The sequence below is a fragment of the Cebus imitator genome, unplaced genomic scaffold, assembly GCF_001604975.1.
Source record: "Cebus imitator isolate Cc_AM_T3 unplaced genomic scaffold, Cebus_imitator-1.0 Scaffold265, whole genome shotgun sequence".
Classification (NCBI taxonomy): domain Eukaryota; kingdom Metazoa; phylum Chordata; class Mammalia; order Primates; family Cebidae; genus Cebus; species Cebus imitator.
The window spans coordinates 3,021,907-3,046,132 of record NW_016107580.1 but is presented as its reverse complement, the minus strand read 5'-3'; the positions used below and the strand labels follow the sequence as shown (position 1 = coordinate 3,046,132).

The 24,226-nt window shown below is 36.9% G+C and overlaps 3 protein-coding genes across 3 annotated transcripts; all 3 read right to left on the bottom strand.

Annotated features, from left to right (window-relative positions):
* Positions 1–345: 345 nt before the first annotated feature.
* LOC108283803 (olfactory receptor 502-like) lies at positions 346–1,293 on the bottom strand. Its single transcript, XM_017500358.2, has one exon. It carries the CDS (start codon positions 1,291–1,293, stop codon positions 346–348), a length of 948 nt encoding a protein of 315 aa, XP_017355847.1.
* A 7,492-nt stretch (positions 1,294–8,785) lies between these two features.
* On the bottom strand, positions 8,786–9,967 carry LOC108283816 (olfactory receptor 5P2). Its single transcript, XM_017500370.2, has one exon. The coding sequence runs from the start codon at positions 9,943–9,945 to the stop codon at positions 8,956–8,958; it is 990 nt and encodes a 329-aa protein (XP_017355859.1). The 5' UTR covers positions 9,946–9,967; the 3' UTR covers positions 8,786–8,955.
* Positions 9,968–19,957: 9,990 nt separating this feature from the next.
* On the bottom strand, positions 19,958–20,968 carry LOC108283814 (olfactory receptor 5P3). Its single transcript, XM_017500369.1, has one exon. It carries the CDS (start codon positions 20,966–20,968, stop codon positions 20,033–20,035), a length of 936 nt encoding a protein of 311 aa, XP_017355858.1. The 3' UTR covers positions 19,958–20,032.
* Positions 20,969–24,226: the final 3,258 nt, after the last annotated feature.

The window sequence follows — 24,226 nt, the reverse complement described above, 5'->3', positions numbered from 1 at the left end:
CCTTGCGGTAATATCAATCCTGGTATTTAACCTGAACTTACAGCAATTAACTACTTTTGAAAAATAAATGTAAATATCATTTTTAAAAATTTTCAGCATATTAAGTGTTCTGGACATATGAAACATTTTGGTTTTGTTAATTATAAATTTAACTTTTTAAAGGTAACTAACTATGGACCTCTAATTTACTACTTGGTGTCTGAAAATCCATTACCGGCATCTACTAAAAAACTCTGTACTAGCTAATTATATATAAACATATATTTCAAAGACAGGTACTCAATTTCCTTTTATTATTATATCTAAGGGATATTATTATATTAAATTCTACAAAAATAATAGTCATCACCAAGATAGTATTTTTCTACCAAGCTCTCTCTTCAGAGCCCCCTTAATCTCCTTGTTCCTGAGGCTGTAGATCAGGGGATTCAACATGGGAATCACAACTGTGTAGAACACAGACACCACCTTGTTCTGATCAGTTGAGTAGCTGGACTTGGGCATCACATAAATGAAGGTAATGGTCCCATAGAACAGAGTTACCGCTGTGAGGTGGGAGGTGCAAGTAGAGAAGGCTTTGTGGCGCCCGTCTGTGGAGTGCATCTTCAGGATGGTGATGAGGATGTAGATGTAGGAGATAGCTATGACACACACCGTGACAATAACAATGAAGCCAACAGAAAATGAGGAAACAATTGTGAAGAAACTGATATCAGAACAGGAGAGTTCAAGTAAAGGAATGAAATCACAGAAAAAATGATTGACTCTGTTTGGTCCACAGAAACATAAGGAAAAGAAGGTACTAGTATAGGAAACAGCATTGAGAAAACCAGCTATGTAAACCACTAGGAATAACTGGACACAGACTTGCGTGGACATTTTGTTTGAATAAAGCAGTGGGCTGCAAATTGCCACAAAGCGGTCATAGGCCATGGCAGCCAGAAGGATGCATTCGACTGTCCCAAAGAAAACTGTTGAACTAAGCTGGATGGCACATCCAAGGTGGGAGATCATATTTCTGTCCACCAGGAAGTTTACAAGCATGTTGGGTGTGACAGAAGATGAATAGCCCATGTCAGCAAAAGCCAAGTGACTCAGAAAAAAGTACATAGGATGATGGAGCTGAGAAGATATTCTGATAAGAATGATTGTGCTGAGATTCCCAGATATGGTCACCAGGTAGATGCATAGGATGATCATGAAGAGGATGACTCGAAGGATTGGATCATCTGTTAAGCCCAATAAGATGAACTCTGTCACAGCAGTGTGATTCCCATCCTTCAGGGAGTCCATGAGACAAAGTAGCTGCTGCCAAAATGAATTTGTGATGAGAACAGCACATTAAATCAGTTATAAATTTGATGGTTTCATTTGCATTGAAACATGCATGGAGGTTATTATGAACAGATATATCATTCAAATAAAGTTTGGACTAAAAATTAAGTATTTTTGTTATTTCCAGTTGAAACTTTATTATGTCATCTAGTTTGAAATACGAATGTTAGCACTATGCAAAACATTATTTGAGTAATATTCAAAACATCATGAAAGTACATTTTGAAAAAGATTAAATTATTTCATAATGTAACTGTGTATTCTAATTGGAGTACTATTGAATGAAATAATACTATTTTGGAAATGATATACAGTTGGATAAAGTCTAAGTTTAAAAACTCAAACAGCTTACCTAGGTTCACCCAGTTAGTGGCCAGCTTGACCCTCATCTCCAAGTTTTTTGGTTTTTAATCTTTAACTGGTTGTCCAAAGTGGCTGGTTGTCTGTGATACTAGAGCATGTAGACCAATAAGCAAAGTAGGTATTTCCACATGATATTTACTAATAGTGTGTTTCCAAAGTATCTCATAGCTAGTAAATTTATCAATATTATAGCTGAGTATCAAGTTTAGATCATGTTAAAAGATCACATGAGCTTCTTTATCTTTTGAAAAGATAAATAAATAATCCTGATAAATTAAATTATTAATTCACACTGAATTGACTGTGAAATGTAATTCAGTTGACGTCGTTTGCTAACTGATTGCAAGATTACCTCCACTGTATTTCTCAGCTATGACTTGTGAGTACACACATAATTTTAAAGTGTTCTCAAATGGTAAATGAAAATCAGCATATCAAATTTACTCATAAAAGTCAGTCTTACCTCTTGAAATAAGAATGCATTCCTCTCAGTTATAAATTCAAAGTCCTTGTTATTATATAAAGCCATATTATATTATTGTTTGCTTTTGAGGATAAATCTCTGAAGATTCTAGAGATTTAAATGTGAATCCAAAAGCACCAGAGATCATTATCACATTCTCAGGTGAATACTGAGCAGTTTGACTCACACAAACACAGCTAATCTTTAAAAGTTCCATTAATTATCAAATGATCAGTTTTTTCATATTATCTATGTGTTGGTGCTCTTTCATTTGATAATTATTGGGAGTATAACATAATAAATTGTCTCACAGGTAAATATTGGTTCTAAGTTTACTATGCTATTTTAGGCTAAAGAATATTAAAGAGCAAATATAAAACATTAAACTTAGCTTCATTCATTCAACAAATGTTCATTTCCTAAGTATTTTGTGGTGTTAGCTATAAGGCACTCCATTAGGTGCTTTTGGAAATCTGAAGTGGAAATCTCACATAAAGTTTAATTTTAAATAACACAATTATTTAAATAATAGACATATGTCTCTGGCAAAAGATATTAAATAAATACCATTAAAATTGTGTAGATAAATGTGTTTAAGTTTTTGTATATTCTGGGTATACAAGAAAAAAACAACCCCATCAAAAAGTGGGCGTAGGATATGAACAGACACTTTTCAAAAGAAGACATTTATACAGCCAACAAACATATGAAAAAAAACTCATCACTGGTCATTAGAGAAATGCAAATCAAAACCACACTGAGATACAATCTCACACCATTTAGAATGGTGATCACTAAAAAGTCAGGAAACAACAGATGCTGGAGAGGATGTGGAGAAATAGGAATGCTTTTACACTGTTGGTGGGAGTGTAAATTAGTTCAACCATTGTGGAAGACAGTGTGGTGATTCCTCAAGGATCTAGATCTAGAAATACCATTTTTCTCAGCAATCCCATTACTGGGTATATACCCAAAGGATTATTAATCATTCTACTTTAAAGACATATGCACATGTATGCTTATTGCAGCACTATTCACAATAGCAAAGTCTTGGAACCAACCCAAATGCCCATCAATTATAGACTGGATAAAGAAAATGTGAATGTTCTTAATATCACTGAACTTTACACTTAAAATGGTTAAGATGGAAATTTTTGTTATATGTATTTTGCTGCAACTAAAACCAATTTTAAAAATTAAAAAAATATATCCCCAGAGGCCAACAGAAAGACACAGAAATAAACCCATGCATATATGGACAACTAATTTTAGACAAGGTCACTGAGAATACACAATAGCAAAAGGATAGTCTCCATAATTAAGCACTTTCAGGAAAATTAGATATGCACATGTAAAACAATAAAATTTATTTATTTTAAACCAGTCTCAAAAACCAACTAAAATGGATTAAGACCAAAACATGACACCTAAAACCATAAAACTTCTAGAAGAAAATATAGGAGGAAATGTGCTTGACATTGACCTTGGCAATTATTTTTTGAATTTGACAGCAAAAGCTCAGGTGAGAAAAGCAAAAATAAGTTACAGCAAACTAAAAATATTCTGCACAGCAAAGGATACAATCAACAAAATGGAAAGGCAACTTATGGTTTGGGGAAAATATTTGTAAAACATATATTTGATCAGAGATTAATATCCAAAATGTGTAAAGAACTTACAACAACTCAATACCAAAAAAAATAAATAAATAAAACCCTCAAATAACCAGATTAAAAATTGGACAAAAGATCTGAATAAACATTTCTCAAAAGAAGACATGCAAATGACCAATAGGTATATATAAAAACATGCTTATTGGTATTACTAATCATCAAGGAAATGCAAATTAAAACCACAGTGAGATATCACCTCATACCCATTAGGACAACTATAATAAAAAAGACGAGATAACAAATGTTTGTGAGGGTGTGGAGAAAAAGGAACGCTTGTGCACTGTTGGTAGGACTCTAAACTGGTGTCATTGTGGAAACAGTATGAAAGTCCCTCAAAGAATTAAAAATAGAACTACATATGGCCCAGCAATCCCTTTGCTGGGTATGTACTCAAAGGAAATGAAATCAGTGCCTCATGGAGACATCTGAGTCACCATAAATGGATAAAGAAAATGGTGTGTGTGTATTCAGTCTTTTGTATAATATATATATTATATACATGCAGACACACACACACATACACATATGCACACAATGGAATATTATTCAGCCTTGTAAAAGAAGGAGATCCTGCCATTTGTCACAACATGGATGGTCCTGAGGACATTATGCTAAGTAAAATAAGCCAAACACAAAAATAAAAGTATTTCATGATCTCATGTGAAATCTTTTAAAAATATCAAATACTTAGAAACAGAGAGCAGATTGGTGGGTACCAGGAGGAGGGTGTAGTAGGTAATGGCAGACTGTGGTCAAAGGCTAAAATGTTGCAGTTATTTAGGATAAGTTGAGCAATTTAATGTACAATAAGAAGACTCTAGTTGGCCGGGTGCAGTGGCTTATGCCTGTAATGCCAGCATTTTGGGAGGCCAAGGTGGGTGGATCACGAGGTCAGGAGATCGAGACCATCCTGGCTAACACAGTGAAACCCCATCTCTACTAAAAATACAAAAAATTAGCCAGGCCTGGTGGCATGCACTGTAGTCCCAGCTACCTGGAAGGCTGAGGCAGGAGAATCACTTGAACCTGAGAGGTGGAGGTTGTGGTGAGCCGAGATCATGTGACTGCACTTCAGCCTGGATGACAGAGCCAGACTGTCTCAATAAAAAAAAGAAGAAGAAGAAGACTACAGTTAATAATATTGTATTGTATACACAAAATTTTTAAGGGAGTAGATTTTTTTTGTTTCTTCTTTTTTTTATTTTTCACTTTTATGGACACATACGTGTTTATATTTATTGAGTACATTAGATATTTTGAAACAGACTTACAATGTGTAATAATCATATCAGGATAAATGGGGTTTTCATCACATCAAGGATTCATCCTTTTTTTTTTTTTGCTACAGATTCTAGTTCTTCTTAAGTTTTATTTTAAAATGTACAGTAAATTACTGTTGACTATCGTCACCCTGCTGTGCTGTCTCCTATTCATTCTATTTAACTATATTTTTATACCCATTAAACATCTCCACTTCTGCCCACCTTCACCACTCTTCCCAGATTCTGGTAACCATCATTCTACCAAGAAAGTAGGTTTTAGGTGCTCCAACAAAGAAAAAAAAAAAAAGGTAACTATGTAAGATGATGCATGTGATAATTTGCTTAATTGTTACATTATTATGTACATGGTATCAAAACATGTTGTATAACTTAAACATATACAATTTTTTTAACTCATAAAAAAGAACAAAAAAAAAGTTGCACCGCTTTCTGGATTCATAGTTTTGAATGAGAAACTCATTGTCTTGCAAAATAGTTTTCTCTTCTAAGTAATATGTCCTTTCTCTCTGGCTGCTTTCAAGATTTTTCTGTCTTTAATTTTCAAAAGCTTAATTTGGATATGTCTTGTTGTGGATTTCCTTGAGTTTATCCTATTTGAGATTTGCTGACCCTTCCTGAATCTGTAGCTCTATATATCTTTCACCAATTTGGAATGTTTTCAACCATTACTTCTTTGATTACTTATTGAATACCTCTTTCCTTCTGAGATTCTCAAGATATAAATATTAGCTCTCTTTTATTGTCTTATAGGTTCATGCAGTTCTGTTCTTTTTTATTGTTCGCATCTCTTTTGTTTATTGTTCAGAACAGGTAAATTCTACTCATTTTTATTTAAGTTCACTGATTTTGTCTTCTGTGTCTCCACTCTGCTACTGATCTCATCCGGCAAGTTTGTTGTTGTTTTTAATATTTCTATGAGTATGTTTTGCAGTTTTATAGTTTCCATTTGGTTCTTCCTTGTAACTTCTATTTATTTGCTGAAATTCTCTATTTTTATTTTTTTCAAGAAAATTAATGATTGCTTCTTGAATCTTTTTTTTACGGCTGCTTTACATCTTTGTTAGAAAATTTCAATATCAGCTTCATCTTAGTGTTAGCATGTATTACCTCTTCTCATTCAAGGTGTGTTTTTCTTGGAACAAAAATTGATATCTGACCATACCATGGACATTCTGGATATCATATTATGAAACTCTGAATCTCCGAATCATGCTCAGTCTTTTTCACTGGTCATTCTTGCTGAGATGTAGTTGAAACTTCCAAGTATGTTCCAGTCTGCCAAAAATGGAGAGCTGACTCATACTACTTTCTTCCAGATGGGTGAGGTGAAAGTTCAGCTCCCCACTGCTCTGCTGTCTTCATCCCAGTGAAGGGCACTGATTTATATGCCTCCTTACCTTTAAGGTTCCACTCCCTGTTGGGACTCACTGCCCCTAAGGAAAGGTGAGGTAGATAGCTGGTTCACACTGCTTTGTTGCAGGGAGGGTTGGAAGCTCAGCTCCTCACCGGGATACCAATCTCATTAGGGCAGGGGAGTCATGATGCAGGGTGAAGAATACCAGCTAGCCCTACCTCACACCATCTCATTAAGTCTTGTTGCTGTCAGGTGACAGGGGAGGCTCATTTCTCCACTGGACCCTGCTAACCAGAATCAGAGGGAGGACAAGGTGAAGATCAGCTTGAGATGGAACAGGGACTCCTCTTAGGGACCTGTGGGCCCCCTCAAGCATAGAAATAACAGAAAAAAAAATGAGTTTCTTCAAGGAAAATTTCAGACACCTAGCTAATTCTGAGAAGTAAATGAGCAACTTGATATGCAAGAAAGTAATAGTGGTGTAACAATAGCCAAGGAAGTTAGAATCACAGGATGTTGGTTGAATCTATAGACTCTAAAGACAGCATCTTAACAACATATGTCCTTGGGTTGTTTTTCAGAAACCTGGACCCCCACCAAATGAAAATTTTCATCTGCTGGCACACAGACCTCAGATAAAGGGTAAACGAGGACTGAAGTCTGACCACAGCCATGCTTTGCTCTAAATTTCCTCCTGAGGAGCGTGGTAGAGGTCACACTCCCAGGCCAGAACTAATATTCTTTTCAGCTAATCTCAAAGTTTTAAACAAAGCTTTGCCTCCTGAACCAACTGCAAATCAGAAAATTTTTGAGTCCACCTATGATCTGTTCCCCACACCTGCTTCAAAGTCTACCACCCTGTTAGGTCAAACCAATGTATTGCCTCCATATTCCAATTTATGACTTTGCTTATAACCTCTGCCTCCCCACCTTTAAAAATCCTTACTTGCAAGCCATTGGAAATGTCAGGACTTAAGCAAGGGCTGCTTGATCCTCCTTGCTTGGCACTATGCAAATAAATGCCCTCTCCTGCTGCAAACCTGGTGTGGCTGTTTGGCCTTACTGCGCAAGGCAAGTGGATCCTAGTTCATTTGGAAAATAGGCTCCCTGATTGGCTCCACTGAAACACAGGGAAGGGGAAAAACATGATTTTTCCATTGGTTTTTGTCTGGAGTCAGGTAGGTAATGCCAAAATGTTTTCTTTTCTCTCCAGACCACCCTTTTCCCAGTTCTTTGACCAGGAGAGAATAGACTTTTCTTACAGTTGTTTTTTGTTTTTGTCTGTGTCTGTTGGCAGTTCTGAGTTGGAAGTTTCTAACGAATCCTGTCCAGGATATATGGAAGCAATAAGGAAACTCCCAAAATTCATTGCTATATTGTTTTTCAAGTCCAATAGTCCCTAGGCAGTTAACCCTTTTTGTTCTATCTTTGAAAGTCTTCTTATACTTATTTTTGTGCTATGTCTAGGGATTTTTTAGTAATAAGAGGAAGGGCCTGGAAGAAATGGGGCTGCTTCAGCTTCAAAGAAATCAGAAATCTATGCCTTCAAACACGTAAAAATATCCATTTTCATATGTATTTCATGCCACAAAGTTGGTGTAATAAAAATCAGCCTGCTATATCCAGATATAGAAGTCTGTATACTTACTGTGAACAGAAAGAGTTTACTAGAAAGGAATGTGCCAGAGACAAATAAAAGTTCATGGTGAAGTGTTTCAAAGTGCCCTTTACTCTACAGGAAGTATGTGCCTTAAAAAAAAAAAGCCAAAGTATTATGAGACTATTTGTGCCATTGATCTTTTGTTCTACCTTATGTGCCTCAGTTACAGCCTTTGTAATACAAGGATTTTTTAAAACTTTAAAGAGTTATTCCAAGAAATAATTAGGTTAATACTATACTTGTAAATCAGTGAGAACAGGGCCCAGAATGTAGTGGACAATTTAATACTGTTACTACTATTACTAACATTTGACTTCTAGATCTTTTAGCTCTCCAACCATGCAAATGCGTAAAGAAGAAACTAGTAAAGTGTGAATTCAAACCTTTCAGTAAGCTAGGCTGAGATTCTAGTTGCTAATCTGGCTTATAAAAGTGTCAAGGTAGTGATGTGGATGTGCTGAGTACAAGTTTGTTGTAAAAGGCTATCTCTGTTGTAGCAGGATCTGACCTAAACATTCAATCACTTGAATCATACAGAAGCATTCAGCTGATCAGTGGCCAGGATTCAAAGTCAGCAGAGTCAGCAGTTCAAGCAGGAAGAAAAGCTTCATTCAGCCATCCATTAATTCATCATTTTTTTCTTTATTTCTTCATTTTAAATATGCAGTTGTGCTTATTAGGCTCCAGAAACCATGTGAAAATTAGGTACATGGGGAGCAGAAAAGATGTAGTCACTTCTATATGAAACTTTCAACACTGTCAAGAAAGCAAACACTAAATCTGTATCTACACACATTGAGTATTCTCAAGAGAATAGACAGGTTCTATGTAATATCATTATTTGAAGTTCTACAAAAATAACAAGCATCATGAGAAAATATTTTTCTACCAAGCTCTCTCTTCAGAGCCCCCTTAATCTCCTTGTTCCTGAGGCTGTAGATCAGGGGGTTCAACATGGGAATCACCACCGTGTTGAACACAGACACCACCTTGTTCTGATCAGTTGAGTAGCTGGACTTGGGCATCACATAAATGAAGGTAATGGTCCCATAAAACAGAGTGACCACAGTGAGGTGGGAGGTGCAGGTGGAGAAGGCCTTATGGCGCCCGTCTGTGGAGCGCATCTTCAGGTTGGTAATGAGGATGTAGATGTAGGAGACGGCTATGACACACACAGTGACCACAGTGATGGAGCCAGCAGAAAATGAAAGAACAACTGTGGAGACACTGATACCAGAACAGGAGAGTTCAAGTAACGGAGCGAAATCACAGAAAAAATGATTGACTCGATTTGGTCCACAGAAGAGTAAAAAATAGAAGGAAGTAGTGTAAGAGACAGCAATGAAAAAACCAGCTATGAAAGCTACTAAGAGTAGCTGGACACAGACTTGTGTGGACATTTTGTTTGAATAAAGCAGTGGGCTGCAAATTGCCACAAAGCGGTCATAGGCCATGGCAGCCAGAAGGATGCATTCGACTGTCGCAAAGAAAGCCGCTGAACCAAGCTGGATGGCACATCCAAGGTAGGAGATTGTATTTCTCTCCACCAGGAAGTTTACAAGCATGTTGGGTGTGACAGAAGATGAATAGCCCATGTCAGCAAAAGCCAAGTGACTCAGAAAAAAGTACATAGGATGCTGGAGCTGAAAAGAAATTTTGATAAGAATGATTATGCTGAGATTGCCAGATAGGGTCACCAGGTAGATGCATAGGATGATCATGAAGAGGATGACTTGGAGGACTGGATCATCTGTTAAGCCCAATAAGATGAACTCTGTCACAGCAGTGTGATTCCCATCCTTCGGGGAGTCCATGAGACAAAGTAGCTGCTGCCAAAATGAATCTGTGATGAGAACAGCACATTAAAATGTTATAAATTTGATGGTTTCATCTTTGTTAATATATAAATGAAGGTTAATGTGAATAGATATATCATTCAAGGAAAGTTTAGACTAAATGTTTTTTACTTTAGAGTTTCATTGTTTATGTATTTATATGTAATGAGTCTTTCTATATTTTAAAATATTTTAGAAGAAACCCCCAAAAAATTGCTTCAAATAATGTATATCCTCTTCAATTTGTATTTTCAATAAAAATTAACTTAAAGTTGCTTTAAAGATAAAGATTTTGAAACATAAGACCTAGAAGAATAATAAAAGGGATGGTCCATATAACAAAAAAAGTTAAAATATATTAATGTACGATTATTTAATGAACACTTAAATATTAGCTAACTTTTGCTGAATGCCCATCAAATTACCAGCTCATGGTTAAGAATTTTGTCTATATGTATATAATATATACCATATATATTATTTTATTATATACATTATATATAGAGAGATATCTATTTTAATTTCTATAAAATAATATTAAGCACTTTTTCCCCCATTTATTTATTTTATTGCATTTTAGGTTTTGGGGTACATGTGAAGAACATGCAAGATTGTTGCATAGGTACACACGTGGCAGTGTGATCTGCTGCCTTCGTCCCCATCACCTACATCTGGCATCTCTCCCCTTGCTATCTCGCCCCAGCTCCCACCCCCCACTGTCCCTCCCCTATTTCCCCTCAACTGACCCCAGTGTGTAGTGCTCCCCTCCCTGTGTCCATGTGTTCTCATTGTTCAACACCCGCCTATGAGTGAGAACATGCGGTGTTTGATCTTCTGCTCCTCTGTCAGTTTGCTGAGAATGATGGTTTCCAGGTTCATCCATGTCCCTACAAAGGACACAAACTCATCGTTTTTGATGGCTGCATAATATTCCATGGTGTATATGTGCCACATTTTCCCTGTCCAGTCTATCATCGATGGGCATTTGGGTTGGTTCTAGGTCTTTGCTATTGTAAACAGTGCTGCAATGAACATTCGTGTGCACGTGCCCTTATAGTAGAACGATTTGTAATCCTTTGGATATATACCCAGTAATGGGATTGCTGGGTCAAATGGATAAGCACTTTTATTATTCCCATTTTATAGATGGGGAAACTAAGTTTGAAAATGTTAAGTAACTTACCTAAGGTTATATAGTAAGTGGTAGACTCCAGATCTGAATCCCAGGAAGTTTGAATCCAGTCAATTCCCATAATAACTATGTTGTTAATATAATTATAATATTACATTTGTATAACATTGTATAAATATTACATTTATAGCATAGTTGGGAATATTTACCATGAAATCTAGTACACTTAAAAATCAGTAGATAACAGATTAACATTTCAGTTCTCTGAAATGTATAACTGATGTATAAAAGAGATACCTAGCTAGTTACATAGCTTACAATATCTATCAGTTAATCAACTAGTTTTTTAAAAGAGGCATACAATTTTCTTCACAGGACAGGGAAGAAATAAAAAGAAATGTCAAGTTATGCTTATGAGTGAAGTCATCTAATATAAATTAAGTGCTTTTATTATTTCCAGTTAAAATATTATTATATCAATTAGGTTGAAATACCAATTTAAACATTATGCATAATATTGTATGATTAAGATTTAGAACATAATTAAGATATTTATTCAAACCAAATCATTTCCTAATGTAACAATATTAACAAATTGAAGTATTAAAGAATCAAATAATATTATTTTGGACATAATATACAGAAGAACAAAGTTTCAGCCTAGAAATATGAGAAGTTTACCAAGGGCCACTCTGTTGATGGGCAGCTTGACCCTCAACTCCAAGTTTCCTGGCTTTATAGCCTTATCTTTCTCCAAAGTGTCTAGTTAGGCCAGGCATGGTGGCTCCTACCTGTAATCCCAACACTTTGGTGGATAGATCACTTGAGTCCAGGAATTTGAGACCAACTTGTGCAACATGGCAAAATCTGGTCTCTAAAAATTAGCCAGACATGGTGGCATGCACCCATAGTCCCAGCTACTTTGGAGGCTGAGGTGGAAGGATCACCTGAGCCTGGGAGGTCAAGGCTGCAGTGAGCCATGATTGCACCATTACACTCTAGCCTGGGTGATAGAGTGAAACGCTGTGTCCAAAAAAAAAGCGTCTTGGGTCGGGCATGGTGGCTCACACCTGTAATCCTAGCACTTTGGAAGGGTCAGGCGGGTAGAACACTTGAGGTCAAGAGTTCAAGACCAGCCTGGCCTACATGGTGAAACCCCATCGCTACTAAAAATACAAAACTTAGCAGAGCATGGTGGTGCATGCCTGTAATCCCAGCTACTCAGGAGACTGAGGCAGAAGAATCACTTGAACCCGGGAGGCAGAGGTTGCAATGAGCTGAGATCACACCACTGTACTCCAGCCTGGGTGACAGAGTGAGACTCACAGTTAGTTAATTTATATTAGTATTATAGCTGAGTGCCAAGTTTAGACAGTGTTGAAAGACAATGTGAGTTTCTGTTCTTACGGGTGGATATATGAAGAATTTTGGTAAATTGAATTATGCCTGTTAATTCACACTAAATTGACTGCAGAAACTTAATTTAATTCAGCTAAAGTTACTTGCTAACTGACTCCAAGATTACATCTGTCTTGTTTCTTAATTATGACTTGTGAGTACATAAACAATTTTAAAGAATAAAGTGTTCTTAAATGGAAAACTGAAACTCATTACACCAGATTCACCCACAAACCCAAAGTCTTACCTCGTGAAATAAAAATTTAATCATCTTACACTTATAAATTTAGATGCCTTGTTATTACATAGTAACCACACTTTATTGTCTTTTGCCTTTGGGGATAAATCTCTGAAGATTCTAGAGATTCAAATGTGAATTCAAAAGCAGTAGAGATCATTATCACATTCTCAAGTGAATATTGAGCGGTTCAACTCACAAAAACACAAATAATCTTTAAGAGTTTGTCCATTCTCAAATGATCAATTTTTTCATTTTGTCTAAGGGGTGGTACACTTTCTTTTGACAATTAATGGGAGTATAATATAATACATTATCTCATAGCCAAACATTGGTTCTTTTTTTAATTGTACTTTAAGTTCTGGGGTACTTGTGCAGATCATGCAGGATTGTTGCATAGGTACACACATGGCAATGTAGTTTGCTGCCTCCATCCCCCCATCACATACATCTGGCATTTCTCCCCATGTTATCCCTCCCTAACCTCTCCCCACCCCCTGCTCTCCCTCCCTTGGCACCCCTCAACAGACCCTAGTGTGTGATGCTCCCTTCCCTGTGTCTGTGTGTTCTCATTGTTCAACATCCGCCTATGAGTGAGAATATGCGGTATTTGATTTTTTGTTCTTGTGTCAGTTTGCTGAGAATGATGGTTTCCAGATTCATCCATGTCCCCACAAAGGACACGAACTCATCATTTTTTATGGCTGCATAGTATTCCATGGTATATATGTGCCACATTTTCCTTGTCCAGTCTATCATCAATGGGCATTTGGGTTGGTTCCAGGTCTATGCTATTGTAAACTGTGCCGCTATGAACATACGTGGCATGTGTCGGTATAATAGAATGATTTATAATCCTTTGGGTATATACCCAGTAGTGGGATTGCTGGGTCAAATGGAATTTCCTTTTCTAGGTCCTTGAGGAAGTGTCACACTGTCTTCCACGATGGTTAGACTAGTTTACACTCCCACCAACAGTGTAAAAGTGTTCCTATTTCTCCACATCCTCTCCAGCATCTGTTGTCTCCACATTTTTTAATGATCACCATTCTAACTAGCGTGAGATGGTATCTCAATGTGGTTTTGATTTGTATTTCTTTAATGACCAGTGATGATGAGCATTTTTTCATGTTTGTTAGCCTCATATATGTCTTCTTTTGAAAAATATCTGTTCATATCACTCGCCCACTTTTGGGTGGGTTTCTTTGTTTGTTTTTCTTGTACATCTGTTTTAGTTCTTTGTAGATTCTGGATATTAGCCCTTTGTTAGCTGGGTAGATTGCAAAATTTTTTCCCATTCTGTTGGTTGCCAGTTCACTCTAGTGATTGTTCCTTTTGCTGTACAGAAGCTCTGGAGTTTAATTAGGTCCCATTTGTCTATTTTGGCTTTTGTTGCCAATGCTTTTGGCATTTTAGTCATGAAGTCTTTGCCTATGCCTATGTCCTGAATGGTTTTGCCTAGGTTTTCTTCTAGGGTTTTTATGGTGTTGGGTCTTATGTTTAAGTCTTTAATCCACCTGGAGTTAATTTTAGTGTAAGGTGTCAGGAAGGGATCCAATTTCTGTTTTCTGCACATGGCTAGCCAGTTTTCCCAACATTGTTTATTAAACAGGGAATCTTTTCCCCATTGCTTGTTTTTGTCAGGTTTGTCAAAGATCAGGTGGTTGTAGATGTGTGGCATTGCCTCCAGGGCCTCTGTTCTGTTCTAAGTTTACTTTGATACTTCAGATTAAAGAATACTAAACTGCAAATATAAAGAGTAAACGGCTTCATTCATTCAACAAATATTCATTTTCAAGTATTTTGTATTGGTAAAGAAGATTCAAATAAACTTAATTAGGAACAATGAAGAAAATATTACCACTGACCTATAGAAAGACAAATAATCATCAGAGACTTCTTTTTTATAAATTATACTTTAAGTTCTGGGATACATGTGCAGAACATGCAGGTTTGTTACATAGGTATATACATGTCCCATGGTGGTTTGCTGCACCCATCAACCCGTCATCTACATTAGGTATTTCTCCTAATGCTATCCCTTCCATAGTCCCCCAACCCCTGACAGGTCCTGGTGTGTGATGTTCCCCTCCCTGTGTCCATGTGTTCTCATTGTTCAACTCCCTTTTATAAGTGAGAACATGAAGTGTTTGGTTTTCTGTTCCTATGTTAGTTTTCTGAGAATAGTGGCTTCCAGCTGCATCTGTCTCCCTGCAAAGAACATGAACTCATCCTTTTTTATGGCTGCATAGTATTCCATGGTGTATATGTGCCATATTTTCTTTATCCAGTCTATCATTGATGGCATTTGGGTTGGTTCCAAGTTTCTGCTATTGTGAATAGTGCTGCTTATCATATGTGTGCATGTGTCTTTATAATAAAATGATTTATAATCCTTTGGGTATATACCCAGTAATGGGATTGCTGAGGCAAATGGAATTTCTGGTTCTAGATCCTTGAGGTATCACCACACTGTCTTCCACAATGGTTGAACTAATTTACACTCCCACCAACAGTGTAAAAGTGTTCCTATTTCTCCACATCCTCTGCAGCGTCTGTTGTTTCCTCACTTTTTAATGATCACCATTCTAACTGGCATGAGATGGTATCTCATTGTGATTTTGATTTGCATTTCTCTAATGATCAGTGATGATAAGATTTTTTTTCATGTTTCCTGGCCACATAAATGTCTTCTTTTGAGAAATGTCTGTTCATATCCTTCACCCACTTATCGATGGGGTTGTTTTTTTCTTGTTAATTTGTTTAAGTTCCTTGTAGATTCTGGATATTAGCCCTTTGTCAGATGGATGGACTACAGAAGTTTTCTCCTAATCTGTAGGTTGCCTATTCAGTCTGACGATAGTTTCTTTTGCTGTGCAGAAGCTCTTTAGTTTAATTAAATCCCATTTGTCAATCTTGGCTTTTGTTACTATTGCTTTTGGTGGTATAGTCATGAAGTCTTTGCCCATGCCTATGTCCTAAACAGTATTGCTTAGGTTTTCTTCTAGGGTTTTTACGGTTTTAGAGCTTACATTTAAGTCTTTAATCCATCCTGAGTTAAATTTTGTATAAGGTGTAAGGAAAGGGCCCAGTTTCAGTTTTCTGCGTATGATTAGCCAGTTTTCCCAACACCATTTATTAAATAGGGAATCCTTTCCCCACTGCTTGTTTTTGTCAGGTTTGTCAAAGATCAAATGGCCGTAGCTTTGTGGCATTACTTCTGAGGTCTTTGTTCTGTTTCACTGGCCTATGTGCCTGTTTTGGTACCAGTACCATGCTGTTTTGATTACTGTAGTCTTGTAGCAGTAAGTTTCCTTATAAAACTATATATATGAATCACAAGTTTATATATATATTTATAATATCTTTCTTACTGTATTAGTCTATTCTCACATTGCTATAAAAAAATCTGAGACTGGGTAATTTATAAAGAAAAGAGGTTGAATTGGCTTATTGTTCTGCAGACTGTAAAGGAAGCATGGCTAGGAGGCCTCAGGAAACTCCAATAATGGCAGAGAGTAAAGGGAAAGCAGGCACATCTTACATGGCTGGAGCAGGAGCAAGAGAAAAGAAGGGAGAGGTGCTTCACACTTTTAAACAAGTCCATCTCACAATAACTCACTCTCTTTCATGAGAGCAGCACCAAGGGCAAGGTGCTGAACCATTCATAAGAAACTGCCCCTGATCCAGTCACCTCCCACCAGGTCCCAACTCCAACATTGGAGATTACAACTGAACATGAGATTTAGGTGGGGTCATAGATCCAAACCATAACATTTATCATTCAGTTGTTTTTTCATTTGTATTGTTACTTTATTCTTTGACCCATGGGTTATTCGATGCTGCATTATTTATTTACCAACACATAGGTGTTTAATAGTTAGCTTTTCTTTATTGCTTCCTGACTTCACTGCACTATATTTAGAGAAAATAATTTATGTAATTGAAAGCCATTAAAACAAGTTGAGTTTTGCACTATTTCCCAACTCTAGGTAATTTTTTAAATGTACTTTAATGTATTCTCTGTAGTTAATTGCGGTGTTCTAAAAATGTTCTACATACCTTTTTCTAAAATGCCCAGACTTCAAGGAGATATACATATCTTTAATGCCAATCTTGTAGTCCAGATTTTTCACCTTATACTACTTAGAGAGTTGTTAAAATCTATTCTGAAAAATAAAATTATTACTTTTCATTTGGTTTAGCTGAGAGCTAAATTTTAGACTTTTTCTTTATTTTTTCTTTTTAATTTTTAATTTAACACTAGTAGGGCACTTCACCTGGAGACTTTTTCTTAGCTATTAAACTGTGTTCTTCACTAAGAGGGATAACTCCTACTAATAATATTGAGATAGACTTGCCAAATAATTGCAAAACCATCAAGTGTAGCCAAGAAAATATAATTTTGTTAAACTAATATTTTCAGCATAGCCTCATTAGTAAATACGTAAATGGTTTTTGTAATAGAATTCAACAAATTTGCATGAGAAAAGAGAATTGCAAAACTATAGTGGCATCTCTTTTGTAATATAAGAAGGTACTTTTAAAAAAAATGGAAAAGAAAGAAAAAAAAGAAGTAAGAAGGTACTTTATAATTTCTCTCAGAGCCCATACTTGACACAAAAGTAGGTGGCCTGTTTCTCAAAGAACATTATTCATGGCCCACTTTAAGTTCTGCCTATGATTCAGTATGGAATTCTAAACAGCATATTTGTTCAGAATTCTATGTAAATACAGTATTGCATTTAAGACCCCTGATAACATGTATCATTATCTTTATGATAAACAGTTAACAAAATCCTTTGACTTCTTTAAGGATAAATTTTACCTTGAGTGAACTTCCTATTTCCCTTAAATTTGGACAAAACTGAACTGTCAGGTGTGTTACATGTAACACTACACTGCTTATGATAAAAATGATTAATTTTAAATTCTATCCATACAGGGGGCTGGTATATCCTATTTTTTACTTTATACTGCCTTGAGTACCATGATGTAAAAACCCTTGCAGGGACCCTGGAACTAAACACTATACCAAAAACTATGTAAAATATATTGATTCCAGTTAAGGTCATGAGGATTCTAAGCAGGATGACTCCTCTGCCTGTGCTCCCACTTGGGATTTCTATGTGAAGACCAATGAGGACTACACTCACCAAATAGAAATACCTGGTGTAACTCTACTGGCTGATGAATTTTTCAAGTATGATGTTCTAAATAATTGCATACTTTTAGTAATTATCGTTGGTATTCTGTGATTGAACACATTTCGAATAGTCTTTTTACTTTGAAACAAAGCAATGTTATAGTCTGTAATGATTCATTTCCATATGTTAAATCTTAGTTTTTTTCTGCTGCCTGTTGCTTCCACTGGCTTTCATGCTTGGTACCTTGTTTCCTTTTGTGTTGGTCATTATTTTTCACTGTGTGCTGGTTATTGATTCTGAATAATTACCAGTAGGAATAATGGAGGTGTGGGTTGGTTGGTTGCTTATTCAGTTCACCCTGATGCGCCACCTGTCCCTGACCATGTTATATTCAAATTCAAACACTGAACTTCTCAAGCTCTCCAGGGCTGTGCCAAACTTGGTTACTTCAGGTTTTCCCTTATCCTGTGGATATATGTGGGGTGTATAAATCAGACTTCTCACCTGGATGTTCCATGGGCTTTGACTTGTGCTCTTCTTATACCAAAAGAACACTAAAGCCACATCTCAGGTTAATAACAATCTTCTGACTTGTCAAATTCTCTCTTGGCAAAAGCATTTTTGAGTATTGGGCCTACTTCTCTAGGTTCTCACACTTTCTGGTAAGACAATTTTTTATTATCCTATAAGTTCTATAGTGAAATGTAAGACATATTTAACATTTTATCATGCTTTAATTGTGCTCACCGTGGAACTTATTAAAATGACCAATTTTGCCACTGTTGGAACCAAAACCTCAAAAGTAAATTACATGCATGTAAGTGAATATGACTCATAGAGCTGTTACACAAGCAACACCATATTGAACATGAACCATCCTCACCTTCTGCAGCTGTTGTTCAGATGTTATGTTCCCAGTGAGATCTGCAGTGACCCCTCCCTGCCCCTGGCACATCAGCCTTCCACAAGTTGCTCCACTTTTTCTTTCTCCATGGTACTCATCCCCTTCTAATAGTAGGTATTACTTACTTGTTAGTTTTATTGTCTGACTCCTATGTTAGAAGACAGGTTTCATCAGGACAGACATCGGTGGCTATTAGTCACTTATATCCTCATCTAGGGCAGTGCCTATAAGAATCACCAAATATAGTTTTTGAATGTACAAAAGAAAGAATAAATGAATTAAATAATTGATACCCTATGGTTCTACTGGTATAATATTGGGATTGTTGTCTGAAACACCAAAGAGGGGACAGGAAATAGAAATAAATCTGGTAGTGGTCAGCATACAGAGGTTGATTCTCTCCAGGGACAGACAAAATTTCAGGGAAGAGACAGTCCAGTCCTCTTGAGTTTCCTGAATAGATCGAAGATCTCTGACTATTAATGAGTCACTCCAAAAGGTTGTTCCTTACAGCCACAATGTCACACTATAAGCTAGATTATCCTCTTGGAAGTTATTGCCTGGTTTTTTTTTTTCCACTCAGTCTCTGAGGAGTTCAGAAACCCTGCTCATTCCCACAGAAGTCACCTGTTTTGATACGACAGGGAAATTCATAAGTTAGTCAGGGGCATCTCATCCTGTTCTTCCCTGGGACCCCTGTAACCATGCTGGAGATAGAGAATAGAAACACAGATCAGATTGTTGTGGATTGACCAAGCTAATTCTCAACCAGGTAGCCTCTCTGGAAGAAGAATAGCTCTAGCAATTTTACTATCTGGTTCCTTTGTCATTTTCTCTATAATGTACTCATTCACAACTATCGATATTAGGCATATATCTTGGGATAAGCTGAGGCTGAAAATGGCCACAGTCTGAAGGTTTAAAGGTATGCCTTAACTTATAGCAGAAAACAACTCTTGAAAAAACATGAATAAAATTTTAAAAGGATTTTCAGCAGACAAAGCATTTTTTCATGTGAAACTATTTGCATTCTCAAATATAAATTTAACTTAATCTTATTAAAGGTAAAGCAAGATGGACTTCTAATTTCATATTTGATCTGAAAATCTACCCTTATGATTGACTAAACAGCTCAACCCTGGGTAATGATCTATGGAAAGATATATGTTGACCACAAATACTCATTATCTTATTATTATTATATATGGAATATTAATACATCGAATTCTTCAAAATAACTAGTTTCATCAAGAAAATATTTTTCTTCTAAGCTCTCTCTTCAGAGCTCCCTTAATCTCCTTGTTCCTGAGGCTGTAGATCAGGGGATTCAACATGGGAATCACCACCGTGTAGAACACAGATACCAGTTTGTTCTGGTCAGTTGAGTAGCTGGACTTGGGCATCACATAAATGAAGGTAATGGTCCCATAGAACAGAGTGACCGCAGTGAGGTGGGAGCTGCAGGTGGAGAAGGTCTTGTGGCGCCCCTCAGCAGAGTGCATCTTCAGGATGGTGATGAGGACGTAGATGTAGGAGATGGCTATGACCCACACAGTAGCCACAATGATAGATCCTGAAGAGATGGCTGGAATTATTTCAAAAGTAAAATCATGGGAACAAGAAAGCTTCAAAAGTGGTGAATAGTCACAGAAAAAGTGATTGAGTTTATTTGGCCCACAGAAGGACAGTCTTAATAAGCAGCCAATGAATGTCCAAGCATTCACACATCCACCCAGGTAGGACATGCCCACTAAGATGATGCAGACGCCGGGGGACATGCGGGTGGAGTAGAGCAAGGGCGAGCAGATGGCCGCATAGCGATCATAGGCCATGGCAGCCAGCAGGAAGCACTCAGCCGTCCCAAACGTCACCACAGAACAGAGCTGGACCACACAGCCGGCAACAGGGAGAGAGGTTTCTTTCCTTAGAAAGTTTGTGAGCATGACAGGTGTGACTGATGAGGAGTACCCAATGTCTACAACGGCCAAATGGCAGAGGAAAAGGTACATGGGTGTATGAAGATGAGGACTTCTTCCGATCAACACAATTATGCTAATATTACCCATTAAGGTGACAACATAAATTCCTAGAAACACAAGAAATAAAATAGCACAAACTGTAGTATTGTCAGATAACCCCAAAAGAGTAAACTCTATCACAGTTGTGTCGTTTCCAGTCCACATCTATACTGGGAATGGTGCCCCCTGAAAGAAAAACAAATGAATATTATAATGGGATTAAATGCTATAATTACACTTATTTTTACAATAGCTATTTAATAAAAAGTATAACACTGTAGGCACTCATGTAAATTTGGGAAGAAAATGCTTTCACACACAATATCTCATGTAAGACTTGAAAATGTAAGTGTTCACTGCTATAAGGTCGGGAACACTCAGAAAAATCTTTTTTTTTTAACCTAACACACTCAACTTGAATTGGTTGGTTAATTTAGGTGTTCTATGAGCACATCTCAGAGATGGCCACTAGAATATATAAAGAATCCAGTAACTCAATGATGTTAGGCCAAAGACATGGTTAAAGGGAGACATAAATGTCAGAGCAGATCAAGACTCATGGAAAAGACCAGCTGTTCAAAAGGATTTTTGAGATATCATCTCTTGTATGAAAGATGTGTAGTCATTAAGAATTCTGAATTCCGGGGGTCAAACAGATTAGCCAAATACTAATCCACAGGACAAAGAAGAGGCCAGTAACTCAGCACTGGGCTGTGGTCCCCACCCAAAGATCTTACAGTTGAGGGAAAGTACATCAAAAATCCAGGAAGTCTGAACCAACGTAGAAGGTGAAGTAATGCACTCAAATTATAAACAAATAAACAGAGGAAGACTGAGGTTTGAAAGAGGAGTTACGATATCTCCTGATTATCTCAAGATCAAGCTATCTGATTCATGATAGTGAGCCAATCTGGAGAAGACATGATCAGGCTACTCCTGGAAGCCTCCAAAGACACAACTTATGCCCAAGACTCCAGAAGCTGGGGCTAGGTTGCTAACAGAAGATTCCAGCCTTCTACAGCTCACAAATATCCAGCCCTATATGAATAGTTCCTGTCTGATAAAAATTGCATCTGTAGGTCAGCTTCTGGAAAACCCTCCCCCATACCAACTTGCTTGATAAAAATCATGAAAAAGCAAGAAAAGCAGGAGAGCTTTCTCACATGATGCCCAGCTTCAAAAGGTCCTAGAAATAATTCACTCAATTTCTCCCATTTTATAAAATTGTAAACTGAGATCCAAAAAAGTTAAGTAACTAACTTTAGAACCAATGGCTTTCTGGAAACTGAGCTAAAATGAAAAACTATATTCTTGGACCTCTAATTCATTTGCTATCTTTATTTTATATATTACACATCTTTTCTGTAATTCCTAAAGAAGATTATAGATATGCAGCCATAAAAAAACCATGCATTTGTGTCCTTTATAGGGACATGGATGAACCTGGAAACCATCATTCTCAGCAAACTGACACAAAAACACAAAATCAAACACCACATGTTCTCACTCATAGGTGGATGTTGAACAATGAGAACACATGGACACAGGGAGGGTAGAATCACACACTGGGGTCTGTGGGGGAGATCTTGGGGAGGGACAGCGGGGGGTGGGGAGTTGGGGAGGGATAACATGGGGAGAAATGCCAGATATAGGTGATGAGGAGGAAGGCAGCAAACCACATTGCCATGTATGTACCTATGCAACAATCTTTCATGTTCTTCACATGTACCCCAAAACCTAAAATGCAATAAAATATATATTTAAAAAAAAGAAGATTATAGAATATCAGAAAGCATACTTGGTTCGTTACATGTTAAAATTTTTTTTAATTATGCTAACATATAAATAATACATTTCATCTTGAAAGGGTAATTTTGCAATGCAGCAATTCATATAAAGATGCGGCTGAGAGATAATGACAATTCTCTGAGGCAGGTGATAGTCTCCTTCAGTGCCCAGCATCTAGGCAATTAATATGTTTTTTGTTTGCAGCTGAACAGTTGTGAGTGCCTGATAGATGTGGAGTCAGATTCCACTAGGATTTTCTTTTCCTTAGAGCAACAAAAGGGGTCAGTATGGAATGTTAGGGTAATAACAAAGTAGACAGTAAAATAACCACTACATTTAAGCTAGGCAAAGATGAAGTGAGTACCTGAGATGGGTAAAATCAACAAAAAGGTTCCCGCCCTTCTGCAGGGATTGAAAATTTTCTATAATTATTCCACTAGGGAAAATGAGTAGAAAAAAAGCTAAAACAAGAAATGGTGGTAAGTTACAGTTTGGGATGTTTAAAAATGGGATTATGGAAAAGCTACAGTTATTGGCAAATGATAATGTCTAAACTCTAACAATGGGAGAGACAGATTATGGTAGGGAGGAAAACAAATTTTTTTAGGAGATGTCAAGAAACTAAGAAACCAAGATGTTGGAAGCATCCTCTATGTGGAGGTATTTAAACCATCAGGAATAGTGACAGAAATAATGTAAGAAAGGGAGTGAGCCAGAGCCAAAAATCTTCCAAAGATGAGGAGACATGATGCTTGCTAGTCAGTTGATGACTGCAAATGTGTGAGGAAAGAGAGAGATTTGTTAATATAGTCTGATGAACATCTTACTAGGACAGGGAAGAATACTCAACTATGGGTATTTGTATGTAGGAAGGAGAGAGAATTGTCATAAGCAGCAATGAGGAAAACAAAAGACACTATCCACCACCAGGTTCAGGGGTAAAAGTGGTAAGGGAAAAAAAATCATCATTTGAGAAGACTGCAGAGAAAACACTGTCCTCAGGGACAGCCAAGTGTCTGTTGAAAAGGACAGTGAGGAAAACTGAATGCTCAAAAGAGATATTGAGAACATTGTAAGGAATTTTGTTGATAACCGTGACTACAGAAGGGCACAAGAAAAAAGGCTTCAAGAGTTAAAAAGAGATGGCTATGGGAACTCTTGATTCAAGAGAAGGTTTGGATACCTGAAAATAACCTTTCTTAGCTCCAGTTGAATAGAGATGACTTTCTGAGAGAGAGAGCACAGAAGAAAATACACAAAAATTGTCTAGCATACATTAGTATATTGCTGAATGAGCAGAAGGAAGAGAGAAAACTAATCCCAAAGTTGTGAAGATTGTGAGGAAGGGGTATTAGGCAAGCAACTCAGCTGACCTGGAGCGACTTAACAGTTTTGAGGCAATCCCAGTAGTCATCCCTATTGAAGAATTTTAAAACAATGAGGAAAAACTAGTAGGTAAAATCAAAGGGTCAAAGATCCTGGAGTTAAAAAAAAAAAAAAAAAAAAAAAACTAGATGCTGATTCTGGTGATAGTCATTTCTGAGATTACTGCAGTGGTGACTTCACATAGATCCAAAAGTGCCATTGCTACTCATGGTTAACCTTCATCGAGTACGCATCTTGATATTATATATG

Coding starts and splice junctions, on each gene's coding strand:
- LOC108283803 (XM_017500358.2), bottom strand. CDS start 1,293: ATGGACTCCCTGAAGGATGGGAATCACACTGCTGTGACAGAGTTCATC.
- LOC108283816 (XM_017500370.2), bottom strand. CDS start 9,945: ATGGACTCCCCGAAGGATGGGAATCACACTGCTGTGACAGAGTTCATC.
- LOC108283814 (XM_017500369.1), bottom strand. CDS start 20,968: ATGTGGACTGGAAACGACACAACTGTGATAGAGTTTACTCTTTTGGGG.